The sequence below is a fragment of the Ictidomys tridecemlineatus genome, chromosome 10 (genome assembly GCF_052094955.1).
Source record: "Ictidomys tridecemlineatus isolate mIctTri1 chromosome 10, mIctTri1.hap1, whole genome shotgun sequence".
NCBI classification, from domain to species: Eukaryota; Metazoa; Chordata; class Mammalia; order Rodentia; family Sciuridae; genus Ictidomys; species Ictidomys tridecemlineatus.
The window spans coordinates 68,606,317-68,621,991 of record NC_135486.1 but is presented as its reverse complement, the minus strand read 5'-3'; the positions used below and the strand labels follow the sequence as shown (position 1 = coordinate 68,621,991).

Sequence of the window (15,675 nt, the reverse complement as noted above, 5' to 3'; positions counted from 1 at the left end):
CAATGACAGTTCAGGTTTGGTCTTCACCCCTTTAGGACACGTGGAAGGACTCTTAGCTGTTTTTTCATTCCTCACCGGGCTCCAGGGCCCAGAGCAATCAGATAGGGACCTAGTCATGGTTTTCAATTTCATGGTCATCATCACTGACCAGGGATATGGGCAGGGCTGTACTCACTGCCACCTTTGTGGCATCAACAGCAGCTCGTGCTTAGCTTGCTTTGATTGTGTTGTTGCCAGGAACAAAGTGTTGTACGATTGTGGAGGAATAAAAAGTAAGTTCAACAGAAAAGCCTACAGCTACCTCAGGAGAGTTTTCTAAATGCCTGCTCTGAGGTACTGTGTGGGTTTTGCTCTACCCAGAAGACCCACTGACACTGCAGCTCCTGAGATCCCCTTAAAGGGATGCATCTGCAAGCTGAGCATCACTGCTACCAAGTGGGAAAGGATCAGTGAAAACAATAATTGGATATCCAAAGACAATGATATCTGTATCACATAAGACTAGCTCAGGGTTTGTCAGCCTCAACAGGGTTGACATCCTGAGCCAGATCACTCCCCATGTGGTAGAGACTGTCCTATACCTCCCAGGACACTGAGCAGCATCCCTGGTCTTGGCCAATGAGATGCCAGAAGCAGTCTCTCTCCTGGCTGCAGCAATCCAAAATACCCTTCAATGCTCAAAATGCCCCTTGGTGCAAAACCATCCACAGCTGAGAATCGCCAAGCTCCCTGAACAAAAGGAGTGATTTGGTATTGGAGATGCCCATGGATTCTAAATGCGAAGGCCATCTTGGGCCAAGCAGATATCACACCAGTAGAAACAGAGTACCTAGATGTGAGCATGCAGGGAGCTCCTAGGGCCTGTGTAGGACACCGGCTTTATGCTACCAATAAGGTGAGTGAGGTGATACTAACTTGCTTTGGGCCCTGACCCACCAGAACCAGTGGCAGGAGGGACCCCGGGTGACCTGTATAGAGTGCTGCATGCCCCATTTCCTGCAGAGGATTCGTGGTTATGACTAGCCTAGCCTGGTTTAACCCCAAATGAAAACGACTGGAATTGACTTCATTTTGCCCAAAAAACATATCTTTGGAAGAAGCCAATGACATGTTCAGGTTTGGTCTTCACCCCTTTAGGACATGTGGAAGGACTCCTAGCTGTTTTCTCACCCCTCACCAGGCTCCAGGCCCCAGAGCAATCAGAGCAGTCACTGGCCCAGCCTTGGCCACCTACCTTGAGATGGCAGAACCAAGAGGACCTGGCTCCTTGGAGCCTCAGAAACAGCACATGAGGAAGACCACACATATCCCTTGCCATGTGATCATGCCTGAGGCTCTCAGGAATGATCAACTACCTGCTCCTTCTTTTTCTTTCTCAGACATCATTGTTGGTTAACCTAGCTTTGAGAAACTCAAACAAATAAAAGACCAAATTTAAGAAAAGTCACAAAAACTCCCTCTAAGGGAAGTAGGATAGATGGTTTGGGTTTTGTCCTCCAATTTATTTTGGTTTTCAAATTTTCAACTATGTATCTATTCTCTTTCAACAATCTGGGAAGAAACAGTTCTTTATAGCAGAGGAACTCAGAATTGTAAGATAGGAGACTCTTTCCTTGGTGCCTAAGAGTGTGTTATCAAGGGAACAAAAGCCTTGGCTGGCACCTGCAGAAGCTCCCACCCTTGGCAAAGGACAGCCTCCAGGTCCCCATCCATCCCCCCAGAGGTGAGCTTTAACTATGTGACAATGAGTAAACAAGCAACTCAAGTCCAACTGCTTCTCTGAGGAACTCAGCCCACAGAGACCCCCAATCTAGGCAGGGCAGGCGAGAGAGAAAGAAAAAGACAAATTCATTTTGTGGTAGACGCAGATCTTTACATTCACAAAGATCCATCCAGAGCCCAAATCAGTTGAAAGCAGCAAAAATAGTAACAATCACCAAAAAGCACATGCAAGATCTAAACAAAAGGTTAGTGACTGCAAACACACACGCACCACTTTCAGCAGACACAATCACACTGCTATAGTAACAAAGCAGGAAGAAGTTTAAGCACTTGAGAAAAGCAAGAAATAAGTGCTAATCATTACTTACCCTTGAGATCTTAAAAGCTTTTGGGCTTTTATTTACCAGCACTAGAAATAGGTTTTTTGGTGATAGGAGTTTAAAAAAAAAAAACCTCCAAAAACTTTCATAAGAACTAGATCTCACAAGGAAAATAAAAACCAGAGACTTAACTGAAATATTTGACAACAAATTAAGTCAAATGTATTCTGATTTAGATACTGATCTTCAAACTCCCATATGAATTATCAAGGCTAACTACAAATATGATACATAGAATGCACTTCTATGTTTCCTTATTGCCTTCTGGCAAAAAAATTAAAAATCAAAGCAGCATCAATATTTTTAGATTGTAATTTAGAATTGCCAATTAAGGAGGAAATGACATTGACAGCATAACGAAAAACACAACAAATGCAAACAGAGGATTCAATAATCAGTGAATAAAATTACCAAATATTGAATTTCCACCCTTAGACATCAAGGCAGAGAACCACGGTCCAGGTTTTATCACAGTAAGATTTACAGACTGGAAGTAAATGAGGCTCCGCCAAAACAAACAAAAATCTTAATATAAGTTATCAAATCTCAGAGCTATGGTGCCAAGGCCATTCAATGGCAATGGCAGTGATAGTGCCTCAGCTATACAGAAGAGGTTGCAAAACTTTGAGGAACTAGATCAATTTTTTTCAGAGGCAAAAGGACTTTTGAATATACCTTAGAAAAAAAAAAAAGAAAAGAAAAAGCCAAAAGATTTCTTTGAGCCCATGCAGGCACTGCCCAGCTGCCTGGGGCCTATTTCTAGTGCACTGGTAGATAAAAGGGGCAGGCCTGAGGTTAGCAGCAGCGCGCCTGCTTTGCTGGCACGCGCACTTACGTCGGTGATAGTGTTCAGAGCTGTGTCTGACCCGATGCTGAAATCGGAACCGGGTACATTGTTGGAGACAGTGGCAGGAACCATAACCATGGGGATACAGAGCTCCTCGTATTTCTCCCGGGCCGCTGACAGCTCTAGGAGTCCCAGGTAGGCCTGTCAGACAAGTGTGTGTGATTGTGGGGCCAGGAAGCTGGGAGGGGCGCAGCGGGCACAGAGGGTATCTCTGGGAATGCAAGCAAAGGAGAGCCTCAGGGAGCCACTTCCAGCACAGCACACAAGGTACATATTGGGATACCACAGAACTACATTCAGTCCAAGGGTGAGAGGTTTGCTGAGTACAGAGGAGAAAGCAGGACATTAGCACGTAGAACACTAACTCTTATTGGTGAGAGGCTGATTACTTGAGGTTCTTACATTTCTTCAAAGTAAATCAAAAGATTATCACAGGACTGATCTTTATCCAAGAGTACATAATTAAGGACTGTAGTCCAACACGTGACTCTGAGGAAACTGAAAAAAGAAAATCTAACCGTGTGACTACCTTCCTCTGTAAAGAGCCAATGGGCTTCACATTGAAGAGATGGAATGATTTCTATACACAGGAATCAAATCAGATCTCACCAAATAGGTGAATCTCAGATAAGAAGTTAAGCTTTGGCTTCCACATCAGGTGTCTTTACTGGAACTGGGTCAATCTTAGGCCACCTGCTATTCTTCTGCATTACAATCAAGCCAGTGGCAACGGGCCTCAGAATCCATAACCCAAGTTCCTAAAGAGCAGCCAACAAGTTTTGTGCTTGTGTGAAAACAGGGTCGATAGTCACATGTCCAAAACTATCAAGCAGGTTAACAGACAACGACTTACCTCAAATCCACCAATGATCAAGAGGGCATTGATACTATGAGCACGTATCTGCTCAGCAATCTCTTCCAAGAACTTCCCAGGCAGGACACTAGAAACAAATGGACCAAGAGATGAGGTCAGGCACCATCCAGCTGTACACAGTCCCCCATGTGCATCACACCTGCAGCCCCTCGGCAACCCCTCCGCCCCAGGTCTTGCCTCCCACCTCTCATCGTGGCCACATTCTACGGCACTATGGTAGTGGACTGTTAGCTGCTTTTTTCCGTCCCTTTGTTGCAGAGACAGCAGCAGAGTGCCAGGGGATGGACACCCAAGGCAGCAGTGGCCATAAGTCACATCTCGAGAGAGTATTTTCCACAAATATTTGGGAAGAAGCACTTCAGCTAATCCTGCACCTGAAAAGCCTCCTTCTGCCTTATTAGAAAACAATAAATCAAAGCAGCTTGTAATTATTAACAGTAATTGTCTAAATAGAAATTTGTAGCTTCCTGTGAACGTTTTTATTCAAAAAAAGAAAAAATATATATATATTTTTTGTACCAGGGATTGAATCCAGGGGCACTTAACCACTGAACCACATCCCTAGCCCGGTTTTATATTTTACTTAGAGACAGGGTCTCATTAAGTTGCTGAGGCTGGCTTTGAACTCGAAATCCTCCTGCCTCAGCCTTCTGAGTCATTGAGATTACAGGCCTGTGCCACTGCACTCTGCTTATAATTTAATCTCATACACCTACACTTGCTATCCAGGCTTGCTCTGTTGGTACCCTTCTGTGTTGTTGCCTACTTCAAATGACATGATCAACAATGTAACACCAAGCAAACGATACTGTGCTCTATGGTCTGCCCAAGGTTCCACCCAACACCTATCCCTTATCTTGCTTTCTGTGTTTTTGTTTGTTTGTTTGTTTGTGTGGTGCTGGGGATTGAATGCAGGGCTTTATGCATGTGAGGCAAGCACTCTACCAACTGAGCTCTATCCCCAGCCACATCCCTTGTCTTCCTTTCATGCTTATGTGAGGATAAAAAGTACTTATATTTTTGATAGTTTTAAAAAATATGTAGGGCAAAAATACTCAAACAGAACAAAAGAGTGTATGTGTCTAACTGCAAAGTCCCTCCTAGCCTTCTGACGCAGATTTTGAAACATCGTTAGAATCTGTCCAAAGCCCCCAACTTGTTCTGCCTGACTCAAGAGCAACGCCCAGCACACCGATGCTGGAAGTGTCTTGGCCAGTCTGCTGAAGCCTGGAAGTACCTAAAGATACATCTCCTTCCACTAGAGCTTTCTAGGAAACCAACCCCAGGGCACATGGTCCGACTGGAAGACTGAACACATGCAGATCTGAAGAACTAATCCAGCCCTGTGGGACCCTGCTAGCAGTAGGTGATCTTGGAAGTCCTAGTTTTAAAGCAGAAAAAAGGGTTGAGATAATTTTCTAGGGACAAAAAGTCACTATCAGATGGAACCCTATATAACATTTACCTAAAAATTACTTTCTTTCTGAATCAAAATATAAACTATAATAATGACTGGCATTAACATTGCACCCCTGGGATTATCAAAGATGAAAAGGACTTTCACTTAATATTAAATAATACAACTCATTAGATTATCCTTCCCCCAGCTATGGGGATACACTGAAGCATACTATAATTCAGATAAACACATTTTCACATCAAAATTACTCATGTTATTTTTTCAAGTGTGGAAATGAGCCCAGAGCCGCTATGGGGTTCCCTTGTGTCATTCCCAACACCACAAACCTGCTCCAGCAAGATTTTAGTGCCTGTTCACACAGGTTACTACAGCCCAGTGATGATTACCTCTCTTGAAACCTCCAATGAGTTGTGCGGTTTTGCTCTTCCAAAGTATGGAATGAAGAACTGATTGGACAAAAGTGTCCAAAAGCTATGTTCTCTCTCTTTCCAAGCCCTGGGACTCACCCCCAGTTCCCAAACATAATCAGGTTCCCAGAGCGAGGACAGGTAGGTGCCCCAATGCCTCTTTGTTTAGAAATTCCTTCCAAGATATCAGAAGAGGCACCCACATCCAGCCACTCTTCTAGAACGTGGCTGTTTCTTCTTCCTTGAGAGCAGGTTGAGAGTTAAGATTTGGAAATTACCGTTTTGTCCCAAGAATGGACCCTCCTTGGCCAGTCCAACCTCCAACATCTGACCAGCCGATTTCTTTGATCTGATAGGCAAACACAAACAGCAAAGTGAGAAATAAAAGGGACTACGAACACTTTAAAAAGGAGCTCAGATTCCTGTACCTTCAATAGGCTGCATTCCCAGGAAGATTTTGAAGCATAACAAAACCATGCTCTCAGAGTGTTGCCGAGGGAGTGAAGACCAGGACTCCTAGCTTCCACCATGTGCCTGGGTATGTCAACTCCCTGGGGGCCTCTAACATGTGCTGTGAGGGCTCCTGCCAACGTATATTTGAAATAAAGATATCATCCCACTCCAGCGTGCCTATCCAGGCCCATATGCATGAACAAACACACGTGTGTGTGTGTGTGTGTGTGTGTGTGTGTGTGTGTGTGAGAGAGAGAGAGAGAGAGAGAGAGAGAGAGAGAGAGAGAGAGAGACAGACAGACAGACAGAGACAGAAAAAGAGACCATAGTGGAGGGGATCCAACATAATGCTGCTGAGAACCACAAGTTGGAAGTTATAACTGCCAGTTTTGAAGGGAGTAAATCTTTTTTAAAAATTTGTTCTAATGAGTTATACATGACAGTAGAATACATTGACACATCATACAGACACATCATACATAAATAGAGTATAACTTCTCACTCTTCTGGTTGTATATGGGGTAGTTACAGGGGTTGGGTGATCATATACACACATAGGGTAACAATGCCTGATTCATTTTACTGTCGTTCCTACCCCCACGCCCCCTCCCCTCCCTTCATTCCCCTCTGTCTAATCCAAAGTACCTCTATTCTCCCTAGCCCGCCCCCAGCCCCTTACTGTGAATTAGCATCTGCTTATCAGAGAAAACATTTGGCATTTGGTTCTTTGACATTGGCTTAATTATTTACATAAAGCAAAGAACAGCTTAATACCAGTAAGTCTCCCAAAGCATCAATAGGAACAATGGCAGAGCAAGATGCCCTTGAGGATGGCAGGGTTCCTAGTCCCCTTTCTGCTGCTTAGACTAGGACAGAGGGACCCTATCTTACTGGGTGCTGTCCTTCAGCTGCCCAAGGTGGAAAGGGACTGTGGGGTGCTCCCCAGGGCTGCCAATTAGGTGAAAGCACCCCACCTCTCCGCCACTCCTGCCTCCTGGCCTGGTGCTGGCTCCTCTGGTTCTATTCTTTCAACAAGGCCCCAGACTTTGCTCCTGCTCTTGTCGTACCTCCACTCCACTGGGGAAACGCCAAGTTGTTAAGTCTATCATCTTGATGCTAAAGCCTCCCAGCTCACATCTTAGGCCACATCTCTGATGACACCTGGCCCCAGTGTCCACCTGCTTCCTGGACATCTTTCATGAGCCTTGTTAAACCTCAGCTCCTTGTATTTCCTTGCAAGCTGGCAACCCCAGGCTTTCTCCTGCGGTTAATTGCATTACTGCAGTTCTACCCCTCCCATCGGCCCAGGCCAGAGGGGAGTAACCCTTCCTCCCTTTTGTTTTCGTTTCCCATAGCTGCATATTAAATGAACAAATCCCATCAACCCTGTCCTGAAAGTACACTCAGACCTTTGAAGACGTCTGTCTGTGCAGTTGCCAGAATGGACAATGTCACCAACTCTTCTTGCTCCCCTCCCCACAATTAGTCTTGGTGCTCCCTGCTGTTGCCTTTGACGAACATCCAGGGATCCTGGCAAAGCCCAGCAGTTTATACCACTCCCCTGCTGAAAACCATCCCATTTTAGCATAAAAGCTCAGCATAAAAGCCAAGCTTCTTACTCCCCACTGTCTACCAATGATGTGGCCCTAGCTTCCTTTCTATCCCCACCCCCTTCTGCCACCCTTTCATTCCCCTGCCCGGGCAGGATGGCCACCACCATCTTAGAACAGCAACACCTTACCATAGGGCCTTTGCACTTCCTTTCCTCTACTCAGTATGAGCACACCAGGCCCATAGGAGTCACCTGCCTATTCTAGACCTTTGGTCTAAAATCCAGTTCCCAGCAGCAGCTGGGCAGGATCTTCATGCAAACCCTGCTGGGCTCCATCACCCTCTTGACCCCAGTGTCTTTTCAGCACTGCTCCCAGTCTAAGAACCTAGATGGTTTACTGGATCTCTTCCTACTGTCACCTCTCTCTCAGAGGTCTGCCCTGCCCTGTTTAACTTCGCAGTGTAAGAATTTAACAAACAAAACAATTTGCTAGCTAGTGTCAGCCAGCATGGCTCCTGGCTGAGGTGCCTGCTCTGCAGTCCTCCCGCCCTGCTTCAGTCCCACACCAGGGAAACTGGGTTGAGTCAGTCAATGACTCTGTGCCTTAGGTTCCTCAGTGAGATCAGGACAACATCTTAGACTTAGGTGAATGCGGAAATGAGCTAATATATGTAAATCCTGAGGAATGCGGGCCAGTGCCAGCAGGTGAGAAGGGCGCACTGTTCTTCTCATCTCACGGAGGGCTTGGCACAGCAGAGACCGTGTGCCCTAGCTGCTGGGGCCCAGTGCAGACCTGACAAATGCCCGTGATGTCACCACCACTGCCATCACCCAGCACCTTTTCAGGAAACTTGAAAACATGTCACGTGTTGGGCTTAACTTGAAGGCCCAACTCTAACTCGCGGAAGGAGTCTCAAGCAGAAGTGACCCCTGAAGCGAAAACCTGCTGTCATCACAGTGTCACAGAATCCTGGATGACAAACGTTGGAAGGCACCAGAGCCTGGCCTCCCCACGTGCACAGACAGTGTCATGTGCTTTGGGACTCCGGGGAAACTCACCTGGCCCTTGGCAAAGCCATCAAAGCCGTCATAGATAGCCAGCATCTTGTGGCCGTCTGCGATCCCCACTCGCACGGCGGAGCGCACGGCCGCGTTCATCCCAGCAGCAGGTGCCCCTACGTTGATGACAGCCACGTTGCAGTTGCTCTACAGGAGAGGGCAGGCCCAGGTCATCAGGCATGCTGCACACCTTACACCTGGCCCACACGACGCAGGTGACCACATTCCACAGTAGCGTCAAGGTCACAGTGGGAAGGCCAGCCGCAGAGCCCAAGGATAATCCCCCAGAAGCCAGCATTTAAGCTGGGGCCTGTGTGCACGAGGGCAGAAGGGCACTCAGGCCCTGGGAGGACCGGGACACCGGAGGCCAGTCACCTACCTTTGTGATCTGATCATCAGGCAACTTGATGGCCAGTCGCTTATAGATGTTCAGGTTGCCCTCAAAGCTCCTGAAAAGAAAGGATTTTGCTGAGTGAGGGCCAAGAACACTGAACACAGCAGGAAGGAACTCACTTTGGGGGCAGGGCCCCACAGAACAATCCTACCAGATACCCTGCAAATGCCCAAGTGGCCACTTAGGGAGAGCCAGGCCCTGATGTTACACATGTCCTACAGGGAGCTTGAGAGGGCCTATGAGGCTGTCTTTTTCTACTTCAGAAACAGGCTAAGGAAAAATGGCATTCTTGGGTTCCTGTTAAGTTTCTTTTCAAAATGCAGGCAGCATGTCTCCTTGTACCTTGATCTCACTAGGGTCTGAACAACCCCTGCTAAAAACAAAACAAAAAACAACTTATTTTTCTCCACCTAGTTATCTAGGTCTTGTGCATATTGGGAAAGGAGGAGAACAAGCTCTAAGCACAGTCTAGACGACCAAGCCCAAGGAATAGAAGTTCCTCATGAAGTAGAATGTTCTTCAAAATATCTCACCTTCCTCGGAGTCGTACAGCATCTTTAAATCTCCTCTCATCCATCGCCTTTTGTACATCCTGGGTCTTTTAAAAGAAATAAGAAAAAATAAGAATGTGCCAAGAGTTGCTATGTCCCCGGGATAGGGATTACTGGGCGGAAAGGGTCAATGCCTCCACAGCTGGACCCTCTCAGTCTCACTTTGGATGAGCGACAGCCCCAAGATTAGGTGGCCAGGCGTCCAACACTGTGGTTAGCAGTGGGACTGTCAGTGCCTGGCTGTGAGCTCAGAGCCGTGGACACACCCAGCCCAGACTGCTTCCCAGAAAGAGGAGGAGGAGGTGGGACCTGTTGTTCATGGCCTCCAGTGCACAAGGACTTCACTCCACAAGAGCAAAGTTAGACGAAACCAATCTCTCAGGGAAGGTTCTAGAAATTTCTCAATTTAATTCTGATAGGGAGAAGAAAAACATAGTCCCTGGCCTCTCTGGGGGCCTGTGTACGAGACCTGAGTGTGGTCACAGCAGGCAGAGGGTACAGAGGGGCTGGGGCCACACCAGTACAAAGGGTGTGACAGGAATGACAGGCTCCAGTGAGGACCCTGGGCAAGTTACCCATTTCCCAACTTCAATCTCCTCCTCTGTAAGATAAGAGGAAAAACCCAACCCCTCTCCAAAGCTGTCTAAGGTTATTAAAAACAGATGGTTAGGAAAACACCAGACAAACCACAGGGAACCAGCAAATGGCTCACTGTGGCCTTCAGTAACAAAACCTTAATATGATGGTTTCAAGAAGGAACCAAGTTTTTTGTGCCACCCTGGTCTCTAGGAGTACAGACACGAGACATGAGAAACAGGCTCAAAATCAACGAGCTGTGGCCTTGTAAGCCCATCACCCCTCACACACTTCCAGACACTTCCTGTCCTCCCATCCCCAAGGACATGGACATGAACACGCTTGCACAGCATGCCCACACACATTCACACATGACCACACATTTGCACATACACACACATGACCACACACATATACAGACTTTCTTCCCTCCTGATGGCTTTGGGAAGTATATTTTTAAGGTGTATTAGGATTACTGTGCCTAAGCCCCTTGACTTAATTACTTATCCACTTCTCCATATCATGAAAGGCATTCACCTCAGGGTCAATGGAAAGACCAAAGTTACAGTCACTTTGGAAAAACAGAAGAGCAATTTCTAACGCAACTAACTTCACTGCCACCTCATCCTACTGAACAAAGGTTGAAAACTTATAACTCATTTTTCCTCCATCCTGTTTCAGACATTCCTGTGGACCAAAGGGGATGGTGCTTCCCAGAATGTCACCGGAAGCTCTTCCAGTGTCCCATACCACAGATCTGAATGTCCTATGGGACAAACGGACAGACAGGGAGTGACTGAAAAGTGGAGAAATGCACCATGCCACACCTTCTCCCTGTGAAGCGCTACGCTACACATTCCCAGCAGGACCATTTGCCTGCTCTTGTTTTCCCAGCAGACTCTGGTGCTTAGGGGCCACCTGATCCTTTCTCTTGTAGGAGGCACTCAAGGCCCCCAGAGCACACTGGTTCTTGACGGCAGACTCACCTTTGGGGATGTCACCACTGGAGTGCCACTGGGACGGCAACTCACAAACAAGAGAGTAGAGGCTGCATGGTTTTTATACACTATGACCCACTCATCATGGATGGGTAGCCCCTCTCCATGCCCACCCACTGGCCACACTTACCATCTGCACACACTCCACCAGGGGCAGGCGCACAGCTTGGTTTCCACTCAGCGACACCACGCAGGCCGGGGTCTCGGGGGTGGCCTCCAGCAGGGCAACGACCGCCTCCACTCCCATGCGACTAGCCTGGAAATGAGAGTGGGGACAAAGATGGCCCACCATCCTCTTCCACATCCTCAGCAGGAGGCACCGGTGGCCCACAGAGATCATGGCAAGGCTTTCTGCCATGTCTGTGCTCACCTCCCACCCTGCTTCTTCACCTCCAGTCCACCTCCCCGTAACACGACGACTACAGTGAGAACTGGCAAGAGGGCAGCAGGACAAGGCGAGGGAGCAGAGAGTATTCAGACCTGAGGATCTGGACTCGGGGTTCCCGCTGTCCCCTCGGGCCAGTGTGTGGAAACCTACACTCAGGACACTGCATTTCCACCTCTTGGGTTCCATTGTCCTGGTCCTTTCTGAAATGGCACATGACTTCCCCATCAACTGAGGTGATTTTAAACTGGGAAATCCCTCTAGGAGAGCAAGTCTCAAAGGATCTTTAACCTTAGGATGCAGACTGCTGGCATCTCAAGGGATGGGCTGCCCATCAGCCTTTATGACAAACAGGTTCCTTTAAATGTCCACAAATATTTCCTTCCCTGAGACCTTGTGATTGGCATCTGCCATCCTCACTTACCAAAATCCTGTCAAATGCTGAAGGGGTCCCTCCTCTCTGCACGTGTCCAAGAATAGTCACCCGAGTGTCGAATCCCAGCTGCTTCACCACAAGCTAAAGGGAAAGACTTCCATTAGAAGGTACAAAACTGCGATGTGGCACATCAGTTCAGCTGTGGAGACAGTCACTGCGCTGAGGAGAGATTTCTCTACTCTTTCTTCAAAACTAAAGTCACAGATGATTGTTCCTAAAGAATGTTCAGTGGAACAGCTAACAGATATTTTTTGAAATAACACTTTTGTTATCAAAAACAACATATCTCCCAACTAGCTAATGAACATAACATTTATTTTCCAAAAAGCACTGTGTTTCAAGTAGCTTCTATTTCAGGTATCTATATTTTTTGAAAATATAAGCAATTCCCCAATCAGCTTCAACTTGCACAGCTGTCATCTGAATAACATCACCCAGGATTGTCAGCCCTGCACCCGAAGGAATGGCAGCTTTTGATGTGCAGAGGCAAAGTTCTCTAGGACTCAGAGTCCTCCTCTCTACCAACAGCAGGGCTGGCTGCCTTGTGTCCATGGTCCCTTTCTGGCATAGTATTCCACGATTTAATCTCAGTTAAGTGAGAAGGAAAATCTTTGCCTTCGTTTTATGGATCACTTTTCGCAAACATTGGCAGATGTCTTTGATAGAAATGGGTCAGTAATTGAATATGGATGTGCAGTGCTGGGACTGAAATCAGTGAGAGAAATGTACTGAGCCAGCCTCATGGCAGCATCCTGCCTTTCTTCATGGCCGTAAAGACACAATGACTCATGGCCAATGAGGCAGCTTGTTGAGAATGTGTTCAGCTGATGCTCCGGGTTGGGGGAGGGACTTCTGGTGCTGCAAACAGAGAAGCCCAGGTCAGCTGCCATGTGGTCAGTCCTGCTCACCCTCAGAGCAATTGATGCTCAATAGCTGGAACTTCCTAACCAAAAGAACATGCTTGGTCACCATATGTCTCTCCCTATTTCTGCTGGAGCCACATAGCCTTGAGGAATATCACAAGAGAGAGCAGAAAAAGTACCGGCCTGGGAGCTGTATGTTCCCCAGGCCATTGAAGTTATGAGTCATTAGGAAAAAAACTCTAAACTACCATGGACCAGAAAAAAAAAAAAGATTAGTACTATACAGTGTTCTAGATCAAAACCCTGTCAATCATGCTAACAGCTCCTGTTTCCAGGTACACAACAGAGTAAAAATGAGAAATTATACAAACTTACATCCTTGATTTTCTGAGAGGAAATGGGTTGATTTTGGGTATCAATTGCTCCTTCAGCCACGATGATAATATTCAGTCTTTTTTTTCGGGCACGGTTCTAAAGAAACAGAAAATGAAAACATTCGCATTCTTAACCTGTTTTTGACAACAACAACAAAACCATAGAAGTTTGTCCCAAAGTAAACTGGCCTATTTGTAGGCAGAAATCCTTTCAAGAAGTGCTTCTCGATGACACTGAAGGAATTAGGTAGCCTGAGTGACAGCAGGGAAGGCTGGGGGTCTCCATGGGACTTAATGGCTTAGGTGGCATTGCAAACACTGGTCAGAATTGAACCCCCAGCCAGCCAAGGCAGGGGTAGAGTGCCAACTTGCTGACAGGCCACAACAGGGAGGTGGATCCCACACAGGCTGGACCCCCCGACCTGTGTCTCCCTGAAAACTACGTCTGGTCTCCTTTACACTCAGGGCTTCCTGCTCGTCTCCAAGAGCCCCCATCCCCAACACAGCCCAGTCCTATGTTGGGCCAGGAATCTGCTGCCACTGCGATGAACAGGACTGTGCACACGCGGAGAAGTGGACGGGTGGGGCACGAAAAGAAGGCGGGAAAGGACCCTGTGACAGTCTACATCTGTAATGTCCTAAAGTTCCATGTGATGAAGGCCTGCTCCCACCCCAAAACACCACTGGGATGTGGTGGGACATTTAAAGAGAGGCCAAGGGTTAGAAATAGGTCAATGGGGGTGTTCCACGGAAGGGACACTGGGACCCTATCCCCTCCTCTGCCAGGCAGTCCTGACCATGGACTGAGACCTCTGAAACCATGAGCCAAAGATCAACCTTTCCCCCTTTAACGTTGATTTCTTCAGGTGATTTGTCACAACAACAGACACCTGAATAATGCAGATCCATAGCCCAGACAGAGGGTTTGGGCAGCTGTACTTTAGTGTCCACTCATGCTGTCTGGACTCTCTAGCTGGTACTGTTGGTGGCACTATCTTAGATACTTACAGAAGTCCCGTGAGCCTTTAATGAACCATAACATGTAGCAACCACTGCATGAGGGAGATTAACTCATTCTTAAGGATACATTTCTATAAGGTCCCAAATTAAAGACCATTCTGTAGAAAGTGTCAGTGGTAGCTGTGAGGACCCCTGGCCATGACTGCAGCCAGCCCTGCCAGAACTAGGGTAAGGCGGGTTATTCTAACATGGCTCACTCTGACAACATCAGTGTTAAATTCATATTCTGTTTTCATTCTTGATGGATATGAAATGTGCTATGCTTTGAAGAATTTGCTATGCAGAAGCAACTTCTTACGGGTTCAAAGTACAGAGTGACAACTTCAGCCTTGCTTAAAAGAGAAAAAGCAGAGATGATAACAATTTCCATAAATAACTGGTTGGCTAAACAACCATCAAACACACCATCCTGGACTGATTACAAACCACAGTCCTCAGGACATTGAGGTGGGAAGACAGCCCCTTTGCCTCTGTCATTTATGGATCACCTCCTTGTCCTGTACCTGGATTGGACGAATGCATTCACTGACTCTGCAAAATCACTAAGGATTTTGCAAATTATAGCAGAGAAACTGAATGCAAGAAGGAGAGGTTACTTGTCCTAAACTACCCGTTGAGTGGTAGACCCAAGGTTTCAACCTAGGAATTCTGATGTCTCAGAAAGGTGTAATAAATTTTATATTAAAATACATACATCTTGGAGACATTTGAGGGCTTGTTTCCTAGGCTAATTTATTTCTCAAAATATTGGGAAAAATTCTTGCAGTGGGGCATTGATGATCAATTAAGAATAAATGACAGAATGAGATCAAGTGTTTCCAAATATGGATTACTTCAGACCATCAGTCCTGCCTCTGCCAAAGCCTAAGGTGGATGCCAGTATCCCTCCTCTGGTCATACCTGACAGTGCAGTGTATAAGTGTGGAATTCAATTAGATTTGTTGATGAGACAACACAGTTTAATCACCTGCAAATATGAGGGAAGTATCTAGAAAACAAATGACTGAACCAATCTTATTGTAGAATTTCTTTCTAACCAGCCTCCCAGAGTCTTCCTTGAAGGGCTGTCATTGGACCTGTGGCCTACAATGTCACTGAGGATCAGGCCAGATACCTGACTGGCCAAGCTCACTGAGCACAGAGATCTCAGAAGAAAAGTCCTGTATAATTCATTGCATATTCCCCAGGGCCCAGTGAACATGCCTGTTAAAAGGAGTAGGACCTACATCTCATGAAATCCAAGCCCAATGAAGATTCTGCTTACATCCCCTGGGTCTGAACCAGGTACCAGGGAACCTCTTCCTCAAATGGCAATATTTGTACTATGTCAACTAACAGCTTGAACTTCAAAAGGATGCATGATT

At 46.7% G+C, this 15,675-nt stretch overlaps 1 protein-coding gene across 7 annotated transcripts in view; it reads right to left on the bottom strand.

The window, feature by feature from the left end:
- The window catches only part of Pfkp (phosphofructokinase, platelet), a 55,324-nt gene that overhangs the window by 11,959 nt on the left and 27,690 nt on the right, over nt 1-15,675 (bottom strand). For all 7 annotated transcript variants that reach the window (XM_078023140.1, XM_005320332.5, XM_040277243.2 and 4 more), the window contains 9 exons: nt 13,293-13,388; nt 12,043-12,135; nt 11,364-11,489; nt 9,642-9,706; nt 9,094-9,163; nt 8,715-8,861; nt 5,929-5,999; nt 3,803-3,890; nt 2,938-3,090 (listed from right to left, as the gene is read on the bottom strand). In XM_078023140.1, coding sequence (XP_077879266.1) covers nt 2,938-3,090; nt 3,803-3,890; nt 5,929-5,999; nt 8,715-8,861; nt 9,094-9,163; nt 9,642-9,706; nt 11,364-11,489; nt 12,043-12,135; nt 13,293-13,388 — 909 coding nt within the window. The remainder of the gene's footprint in view (nt 1-2,937; nt 3,091-3,802; nt 3,891-5,928; nt 6,000-8,714; nt 8,862-9,093; nt 9,164-9,641; nt 9,707-11,363; nt 11,490-12,042; nt 12,136-13,292; nt 13,389-15,675) is intronic.